Source organism: Hippopotamus amphibius, chromosome 9 (assembly GCF_030028045.1).
Source record: "Hippopotamus amphibius kiboko isolate mHipAmp2 chromosome 9, mHipAmp2.hap2, whole genome shotgun sequence".
NCBI classification, from domain to species: Eukaryota; Metazoa; Chordata; class Mammalia; order Artiodactyla; family Hippopotamidae; genus Hippopotamus; species Hippopotamus amphibius.
Window position 1 is genome coordinate 71,845,508 of NC_080194.1, and position 17,113 is coordinate 71,862,620.

The 17,113-nt window shown below is 51.8% G+C and overlaps 1 protein-coding gene across 1 annotated transcript in view; it reads right to left on the reverse strand.

Annotated features, from left to right (window-relative positions):
- USP35 (ubiquitin specific peptidase 35) overlaps positions 1-16,940 on the reverse strand; it is a 65,871-nt gene extending 48,931 nt beyond the window's left edge. Inside the window, exons 1-6 of the mRNA XM_057749751.1 lie at positions 16,866-16,940; positions 9,306-9,988; positions 8,161-8,293; positions 6,445-6,574; positions 5,923-6,024; positions 4,371-4,529 (exon numbers count right to left, since the gene is read on the reverse strand). Coding sequence (XP_057605734.1) covers positions 4,371-4,529; positions 5,923-6,024; positions 6,445-6,574; positions 8,161-8,293; positions 9,306-9,978 — 1,197 coding nt within the window. The 5' untranslated portion in view covers positions 9,979-9,988; positions 16,866-16,940. The remainder of the gene's footprint in view (positions 1-4,370; positions 4,530-5,922; positions 6,025-6,444; positions 6,575-8,160; positions 8,294-9,305; positions 9,989-16,865) is intronic.
- Between the last annotated feature and the right edge of the window lie 173 nt (positions 16,941-17,113).

A 17,113-nucleotide genomic window follows, 5' to 3' on the forward strand; every position in this document is an offset into this window, starting at 1 on the left:
CCCCCAAAAATTCTAGAGATGTGTGTGAACAGCCCCCTGCTTTCAAACATATTCTAGGTTTTCATCTTGACACGTGGGCCTTCTACATGATCTTTCATGCCACAACTGCCTTAAGAAAGGGGTAAAATACCCACTGTGTAGATAAAAAAAACTAAGACCCAGACACAGAAGGAATTTTCTTAGAGGCAATAAGTGAAGAATCTACGATATGTTAGATGAGCCCAGGATGTGACAGACTGTAAGCAATGACAACACTGGCCCACTGGCCCAATCCAGCAGTGTCAAGATATCAGCCCTGGTCCTGACTCTTGTCCTCACAGCTCTCTGGCTGTAGTCAGTGAGCCTCCCTGGACCTCAGTTTGGTTATCTGTCAAGTGAAGATACTCCTTCCTTATATCAGTTTGGCACTCTATATGTTCACGGTGCTTGCTCCTGTTTTCACCTTCTCTACTTTAAAGTTTGTGGTGTCAGCTTTTTCCGATTAATAAAGCCCCACCCCAACCCTGAACTTGATCCTACAGTCAGGACGGTGGGAGGATCCTGGGGGTCTGAGGTATGGTCCTTGGTCACAGGCTCAGGGATTAGCATGCTTTCCCACTCAGTATCCTTTTTCACATTAAACAGTGGCACTGAAAAGAATTTTACCAACCACTGGTTCTAATGATGATGTATTTTAAAGAAAAACACCTAAGCATAATGCAGTATTACTTAGTAGATTTAAGCACTATTCATGACAGTTCCTTTAGCCCCGTTCTTATTTCCAGATCTTGAGCACAGTTCCCAGATTTGTCTAAGGCTCCTGAGTTTCAGACCAGCTTAGCACTGAAAGCCTCCATAGCTGCAGAATGTCTGGCTCAAGCAGTGGTTTAACACGTCTGCTCACTCATTTCCCAGGATCATTTATCAGATAATTTATCAGATTAGTCAGCCACCTCCACAGATGATAAAAAATATAGGAGTTGCCTGAGGCAAGATAAGAAGATAAAGGCTCAGTAATCTTCTCTCTGAGTCCCTTCTTTTTTCCCATTATCTCTTATCCAGTCCCCACCCCATACACAACATGAACAAACAGGGACAAAAGGCAGAACCAACACTCCCTCCTCAACACACACACAAAAGATACAAAAATATCCACACTAGAAAAAAAAAATCAAATGCCATTTTTCCCTAAGAAGGTAACTGTACTCTTAGGACAATAAAGAGAATAAAACAAAAACTTTCAAATAACTTTCAAGCGCCTCATGTTACTGGAAATCTACATACAATGTAGCTCTCTCAGCAAGGACCACAGCTCCCAGAGAAACTGCCATAACTTAATACAACTACCTAAGTGAGAGAACTTTCCAGAATTTATAAAGGAGCCTGTATACAAAGAATGTATTCCTATAACACATAGGAGAGAATTTTATAAACAATAAAATCCCATGAATACTTTGCTGCCTTGCCTCTCAAACTGGCTTGTACCAAGGGGTATTCAAAGCCATAGGACAAACATCACACATCTTCCTAGAGCTACATTTGCTAATATTCAAGGAAGAAAAATATGTTTACATTAAAACAACTGTTTATAATTATGAAGTATATGCTTGAATCTTTGACATAAAATGAGCTTTCAGAGAAACTGAGCTTGTGTCAGGCTGCTTAGGGTAAGTCCCCTCCTCTGAGGTCAAGTACTTCAGAAGAAATGTTTGAGAATCCCAGATCTGCTGGACCAAGCAGTCGCTCAACCTGGCTTTTACCACCTTCCATTCTGCCTATCTTTCTGCTCTTCCCTCCCCTCAACCACACGTCACCACCAAACTGCACGTGCACGTTCCTGCTCCCACACCTTACCCCCTGGCCTGTCTGGGGACCTTCTCCTGCCGGTCCCTATCCCTCAAGGTCTAACTCCTATATCCCCTCTCCAGAAGACTATCCAGAATCTTCTCAAGTGGGGGCCCTACCCTATCTATACCTGTCTTATAGAGCCTAACTCCCTACACCTAGTGGTATAGGTATCTGCAGACTCACCTCGCCCCCTGGATCAGACCACAGCCTCAAATGTGCAAAGCCTGGATGTCATGGCGTGGGTTTCCCCTGGGGCCCAGTACCGAGCCATGCTCCCTCCCCTTTGTTCACTTCTCTATGAAACCATACTTCACACTACAGTCCCGTTCATTCACTCAGACATTTATTAGACACAGATCAAAACGACATGGTCCCTGCCCATCAGAAGCTCACAGTAACAGTCACTTCCAACAAGTTTAAGTCCTGTCTTCTCCGCTCAACCACCTCCAGTGCCAGGGACCTCATGATCTGGCAAGGCAGCTGCTTCTATTGTTGGTTAGCTCTGTTTTAAAAACAACAACAACAACAACAAAACAAAAAAACAACCCCTCTTTCTCATGTTAAGTTGCAAAAACTGAGAAAATCCAGTAAATGCCAGAGGTTTTGTTCGTTGTATTTACCAACACTCACTCATGATTCCCTTGTGTGTTTCGTAATTTGGGGATTATAAACTCATCTTTAGTAGAATTTTATCTTTGTGGCTTGAAAGCAGTTGCATTTGTTTCTGTTAGGCAAACCTTGGGTATTACAAGTTTATGACCACTTTCAATGTTAGTGTCTGAACTTAGGGTCCCACAATTCCAAAGAAAGTAAGAATTTGAACCCCTAAGCCCAGATGAGAGTAGACCTAGGATGACAAATTTCTTTTCTCCCAATCCAGAGCCCAGACCAAGCTAGAGAACTCTCCTTGATGTCTAATTGTAACCATGTGTATTTTTCTAGGACACCCTTTTGCTAATGGTAAAGCCTTTCTTGGGTCCCGATGTACATGGGCCCCTTAGTGCTAACTCCCTCCTGGGGGCAGACCCTAAGCCTCAAGTGCTGTCCCCACCAGCTCAAGCCCCTTGGGGACTGGGGTTGGCCATCTCACTCACCCCTCCCCCCACCTCCCCACTCCAGGGCAAAAGAGTATCACCTCTCATTTACCATTCTGGAATTTGATTTTCTCTTCCTTTTTGGCCCCTGGGGATTCCCCCTTGCTCTCCTGCAAGCTCAGCTATGTACTTAAAAAGACATCTGTTATATTTTAACAAGCATTTCTAGGTGTTTTGTAATGGGACACTTCTAGGTTATCTATCAGCTGTGTTACAGAATTGGAAGTCAGATCAGAGCTTCTAAAAAGGCCACCACTTACCTGGACATCTTTCACCCATACTTGGACCTACCCCCGGTATCAAGCAATGGGAAAGGGCTCAGCAACCCCACGCCCTGACTGCATCTCTCACTACCTCCATGACTGTGCATAAGACACCAAACCACTCCAAGCCTCACTTTCCTCATCTCTGAAACGGAAATAACAATAGTACCTGCCTCACAGGTTTCGACTAAGCAACAGAAGACAAAATATATGGGAAGGCACTGTCAAGCGTGACTCTAGCTACAAACATTAGCTATTGTCCTAGCAACCCAAGAAGCCCGGTTCAGAAGCCCTTTCTTCCTTGCAGCCTCCTCCTCTAACTGGAGATCCTTCCCTCCTCTGCCTCCTCACTGCTCTTGGGCTCACCCTCACAGGCGTTTCATAAGCTGCTTAGATCAGAGTTACCGGGAAACACGTCAGCCACCCCACTAGGCTGTGAGCTCCTCAAAGGGAGGAGACGGCCTGCCTCATGCCTGGGTCCCTGGTTTCCCAGACTGGGCTTGGCACAGAGTAGAGCATAAGTCTTGTGAACAACTGTAAACACTCCCTGCTTTGGAGTGCTCAGTCTAGGAGGAGACAGACACACAGACAAACAGTGACAATGTGTGACTGAGGGACGCACGAGGGCTGTGGAAGCTCAGAGAGGCCATGACCCAGCCAGGGGAGGATAGTGGAGGGGTGGGATAATTCAGAGTTATCAGGGAAGGCTTCCCGAGGGAGGTGACTCTTGAGCAGAGCCTTCAAGAAGAAGGCTTAGGGGCTTCCTAGGTGGCGCAGTGGTTAAGAATCCGCCTGCCAATGCAGAGGTCACGGGTTCGATCCCAGCTCCAGGAAGATACCACATGCCGCGGAGCAACTAAGCCCGTGTGCCAAAAAAAAAAAAAAAGTAAAAAAAAAAAAAAAAAAAAAAAGAAGAAGGCTTAGTAGAAACAGGAGCTATCCAGGTAGAACAAGAGAGGTTGGCATATGCAAAGGCTCAGAAAAATTGAGAGCAGACAACCCATCTGAGGGAATGGCATGTGGCTCAGTGTGCCTGAAGCACAGGATGGGCCAGGCGAGGTGATGGGAGACAGCCAGGGACCAAAGGTTAGAGGGCTGCCACGAACCCATAGTGTGGCCTTGAGCAAAGCCCAAACTGACATCCATGTCAGAGTGGGGTGTGGGAGCAGTGGGGACCGTCACTCACCTTGATGGCCTCCATGACGGGTTCGTACAGATCCGGGAAGCCTGGGAACCTGAACACCATACAGTGGACCAGCTCCGCCAGCTGCTCCAGGCAGCTGGTCCCCGAGTTGGAGTCCTCCTTGACCAGAGAGGCCACCATTGGGGGGATGTGAGGGAGGAGCTGTAAGAGCAGAGCAGGGTTAGCACCAGTTCACCCACCTGAGACATGGGATGGTGGTCAACGCTGGAAGCACCCACAGCTCCTTGGAGCAGGGAGGTCTGCCCACCTGACCACTGTGCCGCTTACCTGCATAGGGCTCTGAGTTCTGCAGGCAGGTGACTCTCTTTACAAGATACATGACTTTGGACACTCTGCCTCAGCCTCTTCCTCTGTTTAATGCGACAAATAATTCCCTCCCCACAGCTAAGGGGAGGCCTGAGCCTGGAAGCCAGCTATTAAGTATCAGCCAACTGACCTGCCTGAAGAGCCTGAAGGTCTGAGTGACCAGGGCTATTCTGTGACACAGGAGTGATGCTGGGGCCACAACGTGGTCAGCTGGTGGCAGCTCTGACACAGCATAAGTGGCAGCAAATGTTTTACGTGTCCTCACAGTGACATGTGGCAATTACTATCCCCATCTTATAGATGAAGAAATTAAAGTTAGAGAGTTTATGTAATTTGCCAAGGATTTCATCATGGGTTCTGGGAGAAGTTGGTGTCTGAGCCAGGTCTGTCTGAACCCAAAGTCCATTTCTTTTCTCTGTGCTACAGTGTTAACTTTCAAACCCATAGGGGAGCTACACCATAATATCCCAGGGATGGAGGAGTCAGGCCACAGAAACTGGGAGCAGGGGAGCCCGGGAGAAGGATGAGAAGAAATAAATACCTATCAAGTCCCTAGTATATGGCAGGCTCTTGACAAATGTCACCTCATCTAATTCTGTCCCACCCAACCCAGGCTCTGGGGTCACCACATCTGGTAAATGGCAGAGCTGGGACTCAACTCCATGTAACCCCAATCCCTGGTTCTGTGCTTTTCCCAAAGCACAAATCAGGAAGCATGACATTTCTGCACCGACCAAACGCCATGAAAAGCTAGGAAGGACACTGGGTCAGGAGTGAGACCAGCTCAGCTGGAATCTTCCCGGTACCGCTCACCAGCAATTTCCTGGGACATGCAACCTAATCTCCCTAAACTGCAGTTTCTTCAGCTAAAAAATGGAGAAAATGATAGAACCTCCCTCTTGGGGCTACTCTGGGAGTAAAGTGAAGTACTGTCTTTAGCACTGTGCTTGCCACACACCTGGCACCCAAGTAACACAGCCGCCATCATTCTAGGCCTGTCACTCTACTCAGGGCCCATGGGAAGGTCACATCTATTCTTTGGCCTCAGTTTTCTATCTGTAAAATTGGGTCTCAAGTCCCCTCTAGTCCTAATGTCCAGAACTTGGAGGTCTTGGGCTTCAAGCCCAATCCCCTTAAGCCCCAACAGAGACAGCATGTCTGGCCTCCAGCCAGACCAGTAGGGAATACAGGGCTGCCCATCCTCGGGGCAACACACAGGGGCCCTTACCAGGTGGAAGGCCTCATGGGAGTGCTGGAAGGTCAGGAGCATGTACTTGAGGACAGACAAAGCGGCTCCCCGGACAATGGGATACAGAAGCTTGGAGAAAACCTGGAAGAAAGCCTCTGGTCAGGAGTCCCCCAGGCCTGGGCCACTCAAGGCCAAGTGTAGCAACAGGCCTGAAAGGGGGCCAGAGACGCCAGAGTTAAAGCAGCAGACCCACGTGGGAGTAAGAACACAGAGGTGCTCACAGACCTGGTGGATGGACAGGTGGTGAAATGGACAGCAAGATAGTTAGATATCTGATGGATGGATGGATGGATGGATCAAAAGTGACAGACACACACACTTGAATGAACAGTCAGAGGAATGAATGGGGGAAACTGAGGCCCAGAGAGAAGCAGTGAATTGTCCAGGTCACAGCGAGCTTGGGTGGGAGCCCCAGGGCTCTGCCTTCCAGGCCTGCACTGCCCCTGGCAAGAGACTAGCAGGAAAGGCCAGACGCTGGGGCTAGGGCAGGGGCCCACCAACCTTCTCAATTTTGGCGAGTGAAACCTCGATCAAGATGCTGAACTTCTTAACAGCGGCCAACCCCTTCAGCAGTGCAATGATCCACTTGTCAATGTTCTTCCCCAGGGGCCAGGACACCCAGTCGATCATCCTGGTGAGGGGAGTGACAGTGACACAAGGACCAGGGAGGCCCAAATGCCTGGGAGGGGGCAGCCCAGGGACCAGCCATGACGACCTGAGATCCCCCCACACTGACTCACACCTACACAGGGCAGCCCTGGGATCTGTGGGATGAACGGGACACCTCTGGAAACTGCAAATGAGCCGGGCACAGGCACCTGGCAGAGACTTGGGCTCCCAGCCCGGCACGAGGGAAGCCAGGCCCTCTCAGTACCCCTAACCTCACCCCATACACACTGAGCTGCAGAGGCAGAACAGCGCTTTCGGCTGCCTCTGCCTGGACTGTGGGGCCCAATAGCAGGAGGAGTACTGCCCCCAGGCCGGAAGCTCTGGCTCCAGCAAACCCTTGCTTGGGACCTGGAGCAAGTCACTTACTCTCTCTAGCCTCAGTTTCTTCCTCTGTCACATGGGCACAAAACCTACCTCACAGGGTTGTTATATGAGTTAAAAGAGTTAATAATAGCTAACATTTATGTTGTGGTCACTCTGTGCCAGGCACTGCTCTATCTGCCTTATATGTATTAACCCATCTAACCCCCTCAAGATAATGCCTGCATTCGCTGAGCAGGAAGCTGCCGCACAGCAGGTGCTCAGAAAATGTTTCGTTGTTTTTATGTTCAGTAGACTCTGCTATAAAGAGAACAATAAGAAAGCAAAGCGAATAGTAGTAATTATGGTGATAATAGCTACCACTGACACTGTTCTAAGCACTTTGCATGTAATATCTCATTTTGCCTAATTCAATCCTCACAACAAACCTGTGAGATAGGTTCAATTACACTACAAATTAGGGATGAGGAAGCTGAGGCATAGAGGGGTTGAGTAACTTGCCCAGAGTCACACAGGCATGAAGTGGGAGAGCCAGGATTTGAACTCAGGCAGCTTATCTCTAGAGCCTATACTCTTACCCACTAAAGACAAGGAATCCAGGAAGGCCCAATGGAGACAGTGGAACTGCACACAGGTATGGAAAGAACGGTGGGGTGGCAGGGGGCGGGGGGGGGGGATGCCAGGGGGCTAGGGGATGGGGTCTGCAGAGCCAAAGGCCTGCAGGCAGGAGGGTAGGTGTCATATTTGGGGATCCCTGGCCAGGTAGGCGTGGCTAGATCACAGGTGTAATGAAGTTCAAATGAGGTGGGGGACGTGCAAGAGCTCTGTGAGCTGAAAAGCACCCAAACTCTGTTTATCACACTTGCCAAACTCAGAAAGCACTTCATAAAGTAATTTTACCTCCTATCATTGACCCCATGGAAACCTGACAACTTCTTGTACCACCTCTGCTATTACAGAGGGGAGAACCGAAGCTCAGAGAGTTCACTGACTTGTCCAGGATCACAGAGTTGGCACCCAGCCTGAGAGCATCACTAGAGCAAGGCTCTCTGTTTCTCCCACATCCAGCCCTGGGCCAGGCACGGGAAGGGGTCAAAGATGGATGGATGAATGAACAAGCATGAGGGCCTGGGCCCTCTGACACTAAACCTAGCCCAGCAATCCCACCCAATGGAAGGGGTTTCTGGGAGAGAGAGAGACCTGACCACCACTCGTCTCTCAGCCCACCTGCTGATGGCAGTCAGCATCTGGGAGTCGGTCACACTGTCATCATTGCTGAGGTTCCGGACGACACCATCCATGAGCTCCAATGGGAGGTGCTGGACCACACTGGCCAGGGCGCTAGACGGTGGCTCCTCCTCTGGAACAGGAGCCTGGGCTGAGCTTAGCAGGACAAGTGGACCCCACACCTCCCCTATCATCCCATGTCTTTCATGCTGCCAAGGAACTAAGGAGCCTCTGCAAAGAGCACATCAGGGCCACCTCCTCACCTCCTACAGCATCCCAGCCTCTGATGTCATCTTAGCTCATTCACTCAGCAAACCTTCACTGGCACTGCTTTGGCCCTGTGCTGGGCAAAGAAAAAAGCACTAACCCCTAACTGTGCATGTATAGACAAGCCCCTTAGATGGGATAACACTGGAGCTGGCAAGAACAGCTAGGACTTGTTGGGGAGGGAGGACATTCCAGGCAGAACCCAGTAGAGATGAAAAAAAAATTATCAAAATTTGTTGTCCAACTGTATAAAGACCTAGGTCCTTATACACCTGGCTTTCGTTCTTCCTTCTGCCAGGTGCATTCCCTTCTTTTCCCCTGAACAGCCCTATAATCAAGGAAGGCACAGATTTTATTTCAGTCATTTAAACTACAGTCCAATTTCCACAGTTGTCAACGGAGGGCCAAGATTTACAATTCAGAGCTGACACATACAGGTTCCATCACGTGTCTAGAGCCTCCCCTTTGCCTGCCCTGAGCACCTTACCCCTGCTGCCTGGTGCTGCCCAGCTCTCAAGGCCTGACTCGGAAGTCATCACTTCTATTAAACCCACCTGACTTAAAGGGCATGCTGACCACCCCACTTCCTGTTGTCTCACTCAGCCCCCTGGTCCTCCTCCTGGCCCAGCTGATCTGGGTCCCCTCCTCTCTGCATGCCCAGCACGCACCACAGGACACCAGAACCCCCACTCCGCAGGAGCTCAGGAGAGGCCTGCTAACTAAACGAAGGAACACAGCACGCGCGCCCCCCCCCACCCCCCCCCCACCAACACACACACACCTGTGCACTAGCACGCACACGCCACACCACCAGGCGGGCACGCCACGCAGGAGACTCCGCACGCACGGGCCCCAACCCGGCCCTACCGCACACGCACCTGTGCAGGAGATGACGGCGAACAGCTCCTTGAGGCAGGGCAGGATGGCGGCGGGCTGCGCGCGCCACAGCTGCGCCAGGAGCCCGCTCACCTGCTGGGCCTGCTCCAGGAACTCCACGGCGCCCTCCTCGCCCTCGGCCGGGCAGCGGAAGCGGCCGAGGCAGCGCACAAGCTGCTGGCAGAAGAGCAGGCGGTGAGGCCCGTCGGGGACGCAGCGTGGGTGCCGCGCCAGCAGCCGCGCCACCTGCGCACAGGCCGCGGGCCCCGGGCGCTCGCACACGGCGCGCAGCACCTCGCGCCGCAGCAGCGCGAACACCTCGTCGGCCGCGGGCCCCTCGGGCAACAGCTGCAGGCCGAGCTGCACGCAGGCCAGCGCGCGGGCGCCGGGCGGCCCGGCGCCCCCCTGCAGCAGGCACAGCACGCGGCGCGCGCTGAAAAACTCGGCGAAGACTTCTGGGTGGTGGCGGCCGGCCACGTGCAGCAGCTGGCAGCCCACGCGGCGGGGCAGTTCGTCGGCGCCACTCATGTAGAGGCGCGTGCCCAGCGCCAGCAGGGCCAGGCACTGCTCGCGCTCAAGCGGCTGCCGCGCCGCCTCCAGCACGCGCCGCACCAGCCCTTGCTTCACGCTCACGGGGTATGATGAGGTCACCACCGCCTCCAAGATCTTGTCCATGGCGGCCACCCTGCAGGCAACAGAGAGCAGGGTCACACTCTGACGGGCCGATCCCCCACGTGGTCCCCTGTGTGCTGAGACCCGGGGGGCGAGCAGCTCAACCTTTATAGGGCTCAGTTCCCCATCTGTGAAGTGGGGCAAGGATACCTCCCTCCCTGGGAGGTATGGTGATGCGGGAAAGCACGATGCCTGGCATGTAATAAGCCCCACTGGGTTGTTAGTTATTGCTGATGAGCGCCTTTCATCTCACAAAAGCAACATCTGAACCCTCCCCCCTCCTCCACCCTTCTGCCCCTCTTTCCCCAGGCCTCCCTGGTGACCTCGTCCTTTCTTGGCGAGGCAGGTAAGAGCTGGATCTAGAAGCTGCTGTCCAGAGTCTTGGCCAAGCCATGTCCTGTGGGAGAGTGAGCTGTGCCACACACACAGATCACAGCCCCAGGAAGGGAAGGCTGACAGGGCTTCCAGAGATCCCGGCGCACTTTATTCTGCCCCCAATCAGCTTCTTCCTCTTTCTCAAATGACCTACCCTTTTCTTCTTTGTGTTTGCTGTGCCTTTTGCCTGAAACGTCCTATCTCCATCACTAACGCACATTCATACAGCCAGGCAAAGTCCTATTTTCCTTTAAAGCCCACTTCAAACACCCAGTCCTGAATGAGAACCTCCCTGGACCTCCAGGCATGAGTTCATCCCTCATCTGGATTCCTACAGCCACCTGTGGCCTCTTCCTCCATTGCAGCTGGGATCACATGGTGCTGGGTTGTATGGGTCCTAATCTCCTCCACTAAGGCAGAGCATCTCATCTCTGGACTCAGCCCTGCATAGGCAGGCCCTGTCGCCTCCCAAGCCTCAGCCCACACCAGCCCCTCACTCTGGGCTCACTGTGTCCTCTCTGCCACTGCGCTTTTGCAGTTGCTTTTCCCTCCCCTCCTTGCTTGGCTCACCCTGAAGACCTCAGCTCAAACTTCACCCTCACGGAAGCCCTGCCCGACCTCTTTGCACGGGTCAAATGCCCCTATTAACAATTTCAGAGCATCCTGTCCTCCTTTATAGCACTTATCATGATTACTTGATTGGGGTCATCCTCCTCCACTATACTATATAGTTTCCTGAGGGCAGGAACCAAGTCAGGTTTTGTTCACCACAGTATCCCCAGCACCTCACACAGTGCCTGGCACACCGTAGGCATTTGTTGAATGAACAAATGCAGAGTGCGGCATGAGTTACTGCTACCTTATTCCTCTGAGCCATAATAAACTTCCCTCTGCCCTTCTGCTCCATTTTAGCTGTTTTCTGGAAGACTTCATCCCAAGCTGGCCCACTTTGATTCCTGATTCTCATGCTGGTTCCCACAGGTTCAGCTCCTAAAAGGCAGGAACACTTCTTTGCTTCTTCGTATCATCCCACACTAGGCAGGACCCAATATAAGGCTCAGTATATGCTAAGTGTTTAATTAAATGTATTGTCTCAGTAAAAACTACTCTATTCTTAAGACCTGAAGTAGATGTGAAGACAAGCCAGTAATTTCCTAGATGATGAGCCAGAAACTTTTATGCAAAACCACCGATACTGTGGGAACCCAATTATGTCCCAGGCCCTGTAGAGACGCTCCCTTTTCTGTCCTAGCTCTCCACTGAGACCAAACCTCCGTTACTGCATGTGTTACAATGAAATGGGCTCATTTGTTTCCCTCTCTCTCACCAGGCTGTGAGCTCATCGAGGCAGGCTTATTTCTCAGTGGCTGGCATTTCCCATGCCAGTCACTGCAGAGGAAGTGCCCCTGAGGAGTTTACTGTGGTTAGACAGTGTAGCCAGGGCACAGATCAGTGGTTCCTGAATGCTGGCCTGGTTGCCTAAGAATCACCTGAGCACTTAGTACAAGTTCATATGCCCAGGGCCCACCCCAAGCCTGGAATTGTGTTAGGCTCTATCCTTTGAGATTCATCCAGGATACATTCTGCTTACCATCCAGGTTACTTATGCTCTCTGAGCCTCTATTTCCACCCCACAAGGCTGTTGTGAAGACAAATATAAAGGCCTTAGCATGGTGCTGGGCACAAGGAAGTGCTCAGAAAGTGTCAGTCCCCTTTGCTTTAGAATCAAAGTCCTTGCTCTTAGGAGCTTCCAGTCCAGTAGTGGAGATGGACTCATTGGTAAAGAGTGCCGACGCAAGGCATACCCTCAAAAGGCCTTTAAAAGTATCTTTAGGGGGGAGGAGAGGGGAAGGGGCAAAGAAATAAATAAATAAATAAAATAAAAGTATCTTTAGGGACTTCCCTGGTGGTGCAGTGGTTAAGACTCCACACTCCCAATGCAAGGATCCTGGGTTCAATCCCTGGTCAGGGAACTAGATCCACATGCATGCCGCAACTAACAGTTTGCAGGCCACAACTAAGGAGCCTGCCTGCCACAACTAAGACCCAGCACAACCAAATAAATTAATAATTTTTAAATAAATAAAAGTGTTTTTAAAAATGGGTCTGCCAGGACTTCCCTGGTGGCACAGTGGTTAAGAATCCACCTGCCAATGCAGGGGACATGGGTTTAATCCCTGGTCCAGGAAGATCCCACATGCTGCAGAGCAAATAAGCCTGTGTGCCACAACAAGTGAGCCTGTGCTCTAGAGCCTGCGAGCCACAGCTACTGAGCCCGCATGTCACACCTACTGAAGCCTGCACGCCCAGAGTCCAGGCTTTGCAACAAGAGAAGCCACTGCAATGAGAAGCCCGCACACCACAACGAAGAGTAGCCCCCACTCGCCATAGCTACAGAAAGCCCTGCGGGCAGCAATGAAGACCCAATGCAGCCAAATAAATAAATAAATAAATATTAAAAAAAAAAAAATGGGTCTCCCTTCAGTCCTGGTCCTCTCTTTCCTGGGCAGTCCCATCCCCCCATCCCATCCCAACCCCTAAGCCTGCCCTCCAGGCTAGTTGACTTAATATGCTTTCAACCAAGGATGCCAAGAAACCCTGGTACTCAGGCGACCAAGGAGAAATCCTAATTGATGAGATATTGACATCAAGTGTAGAGGAAGAGGACCTGGGGGCAAGCAGAAATGGAGTCTTGGGGCTAAGGAAGTCTCCAGAAGTGGAAAGAAAATCAGACTAAGAATGAGGAGTCCTGCATTCTAGTGTGACCCAGAGTAAGCCCCATTTAGTCCTGCAACTCACTGTGTGACCTTGAGTAGATAATATCGTGAGCCTCTTTTCTGTAAAATGGGGATAAATGATATCAGGCTGAACTACATCAAAGTGAGGGATCAGATGCTGGCAACTGCCTGTCTTTCTACCTGATACCTACCACATAAGGGAGCTCAGCCTGTGGAGCCATTCTGTGAGGGCTCTGATCTCCGAGGCCAGCCCTGCAGCCTCTGCGCAGTCTGTGGCCTGACCACTCCGGCAAGCCCTGCCTATCTGCCCCCACACCCACGCAGGCAGTCTGAGGTCAACTGTCACCATGGTCACCAGCAAACCCTCTCAGTAATATCTTGGATGCATTCATGCAAAGGGGTTTTTAGAGGCATGGACCTCACCTGACCCATCCCAGGCCACAGACAGGAGGCAGAACAATGCCTATTCTCCCCACGGCATGGATGGGGAAGCCAAGGATCAACAAGGGAGAAAGACACAGCCTTGGCAGGGTGGGATTAGAATCTGCACTCAGCCTCTCTAGAGGAGGAAGAAGCAGACTGCCAGTGCTCCTCAGGGGAGGGTAGATTACCCTTCCTTCTAGGCGCTAGATAAGGATATGGCCTATCAACACTGGCTCTGACCCAAGAGACAGCTGCCCGGTGCCAAATGCAGCAGCAAACAACAGCCATGTCTTCCCTCAGAAGGGCCTGCATTAAAGCAGAAGACTCAGGTTCTTTGCTTCAGAATCACCAGGTGACCTTGGGTGAGTCCCTGCTAGGACTCCTCAGCCTTCTCATCTGGCAAATGAGGGCCATTCTGAGCCTACCACTGATGAGGCTGAGACAAGATATAAAACAGATAAGGGCAGGGAGTTCCCTGGTGGCCTAGTGGTTAGGATTCAGCACATTCACTGCCATGGCCCAAGTTCAATCCCTGGTCAGGGAACTGAGATCCCTCAAGCCACATGGCATGGCCAAAGGAAAAAAAAAAAAAAGACAAGGGCTGGATAATAGATAAAAATAGATAAGAGTCTATTCTTGGGACATCTGGCACTGAGAGAAAAACAGACACTGTCAGGGAAGGAGACGAGGAGACGTACTCCTGATCCAGCTGATTCTACAAGGAATTTCATCCATTAGCCCTCGCTGCCAACTCATCATTTCCACTCTCTTCCCCAAGCTCCAGCCCCACCCAAGATCAGCTCCTCTTTACCTCTTGCCCTGGACTAGTGCAGTAGCCTCTTAACCAATCTCCTTTTTCCCTTCCTCAATCCATCCTCCACTAGAGGCATGTGTCCTGCAGGAGTACAGAGTCCAGGCTTTAAATCTAGTTCAGCCACTACCCCCACTGTGGCCACAACCATCAAAGGCTGGTGTTTTTCCACCTCTCAGAGCCTCTGAACCCCCAAAGAGGAGGTGATCACCTGCCTACCGCTTAGCCTTTCCCAGCCAGCGCTGCAGCTCCTCCCCACACCCTTGGCTTATATCTCTTGCTGCTAACATGACAGCCTGAAAGTCCCCGAAACACCCAGCCCGCTCCAGGACACACAGTTAGCACATGAGAAAATCATCATCCCTCCCCCTGGAAGGCCCAGATCCCTTTAAGTGTCCGTCTCAAATGACCCTCCACCTTTCCACTGTGTATTGACAGGTCTCTAGTCCTGCATGGTAGAGCCTATGTCAAATCTCCATCACCCATCACCCCCAAAGCACCCAGTGTGTGTGTGTGTGTGTGTGTGTGTGTGTGTGTGTGTGTGTGTGTGTGTGTGTGTGTGTGTGTGTAACTCCAATGCCCTGCCTCACCACCTCCCTGGGCCCTAGCTCAGACTTCCCCATCCCTCCCTCATCTTTCCGACCCACCCTGCAAATATCGTCCGATTAACCTCATTAGACAATAAACCATCCTGCCATGCCCCGGCTCAGAACTCTGAAGGCTCCCCAGCCCCTTCAGTATAAGGTCCAAACTCCCCAGCCACACATTCAAGTCCTTTTTGTGACACTAAGCTGATAAAGCGGCAGGGCTGGAGATGAACTTGACAAATTCCATTTGGTGGTGAATCTACAGGAATTTGGGCAGTGGGATTTTTCCTGCTCAACACTTTGGTGATGTTTTCTCTGCTGGGAAAGGGCTTCTCCCTCTTCTCCCCTGGTAAATTCTGACATCCTTCAATGCCTAGGTCATATGCCCCCTCCTTTGGGAAGCCTTTCCAAATCCCCCTGCAACTCAAGTCTCTAGGCTTTGGCTTCCCAAGGCCCTCTTCACTTCTCTCATCCCTGAGCAGTGTAACCGGATTGATTCTATGTCCATCTACCCCATCAGGCTGGGATCTCCTTTGGTAGAAAGTAGGTCCATCTCCCATCTGTGCCCACTGCCCAGCACAGGACCAGGCACAGAGGTGAAGGAGTGCCAAGTGACCAAGGGACATGTGACAGCAAGATGAGATAAAACCAAGGATATGATCAGAAAAGCACCTTTCAGGGACTGGCCTAACCCTTGGTCCAGTCACTGCCCCCTCATCTGCTCAGGTCTAGTCTTGCATATCCATAACCCCGAGAATCTTAAACATCAGCCAAGAAAGCCCCTACAGAGGTCACTGAATGGGCCATTCTAGAAATGACTCAAACAACCAAAGCTGAAGAAAAAACAACAAACAAACAAAAAAACTGTTCCTGGTTAACCCTTGGGTCAAAAATTTACAGAATCTCATGGGATACGGGAGGGGGCTTCAAGGTCTCACTCAATCTCTCCATATGCCAGAGCTCAGCAGCCCCTCCAAGCCCCAACATTGAGGAGCCCATTTCCTTTCCTCTCTGACCCTCACACTCAGTCTCCCTCCTTTGACTCCCCTGGGTGCTGGAACTGCCTGAGGTGGGGGTGGGGGGGTAGAATCAGGTTGTCCCTCCTGATACCCAGAAATCCATTCATCCCTGGTGCCCCAGGTCTCTGGTCAGCAGCATTTCTCTCTGTATTTTTTAACTGAACTTCTGCCCAAGGCAGCCCTGGGAAGGATCCCCTCACCATATACTAGGAGGCCCTCATTTGGGCCACCAAACTGTCCTCTGGAAAGAAAGAAAGAAAAAAAAGCGGGGGGGTGGTGCTTACTAAAAACCATCTGCTCTTTTACCGAAGGGTAACTGAGGAGGAGAAGGCAAGAAGGTGGGAGCATATATTCGCTTCTCAGGAACCCACTCCCAACAGGGGCCACCTCTCCCATACCTCTAATGGCCGCATCTCCACCCCCACCCCAGGCTTTCTGGAAGGGCGAGCATCAGGCTGACACATCGGGGTCTCCTGTTCGCAAGGGTTCTCCTAGGGGGAGTACGCCCTGGCCGAGGATGCTGAGAACAGCAGAAGCCCATTTCCAGCGGAGGCGGCTTCTTGGCCTCCCCAGTTTGTACCCCAGCTCAGCGCCCCCCCCCCCTCCGTTATACCAGTGCACCCGCTCCCAGCCCAGACTGGGGCTGCGGAGCCCACGAAAGGCCGGCGAGCTTCAAGATACTAGGCGCCGGTGTCCTCAGCCCTGAGGGGGGCGGGGGCAGGGGCGGGATCTCTATATACACAATTGATGAAGAAGGAGATTGAGGCCCAGAGAGGGGCAGCTACTCGCCCAAGGTCACACAGCCAGGCCCTGTATGCACCTAGACCTCTTGCTTCCCAGCCCCGGACTCTCAGAGCCCTACGCGCGTGTCCGGGCTCTCGAACCATCTGGGTACACTCCCTCCCCTTAACCCGCACACACGCCCCAGCCTCCTTACCTTTGGAATCCCAGTGGCCCCTGCCTCAGAGTCAGCTCCTGGGCGGGGCGCCCTGGCCGGGCAGGACCAAGCCGGGCCAGGCTAGGTCAGGGCGGGTCCTTTGCTTATCCCGTAGTGGGGACGCCCTCCGCCAGGTCCCTGCCAGGCGGCAGGGATGCTGCTTCCACTGAAAAGCCTAAGCTCTCCACCCTGCTCTGCACAAGTCTGTAACGGGGGAGCCAGACTCAGCGGCGCAGCCACAGCGCTGC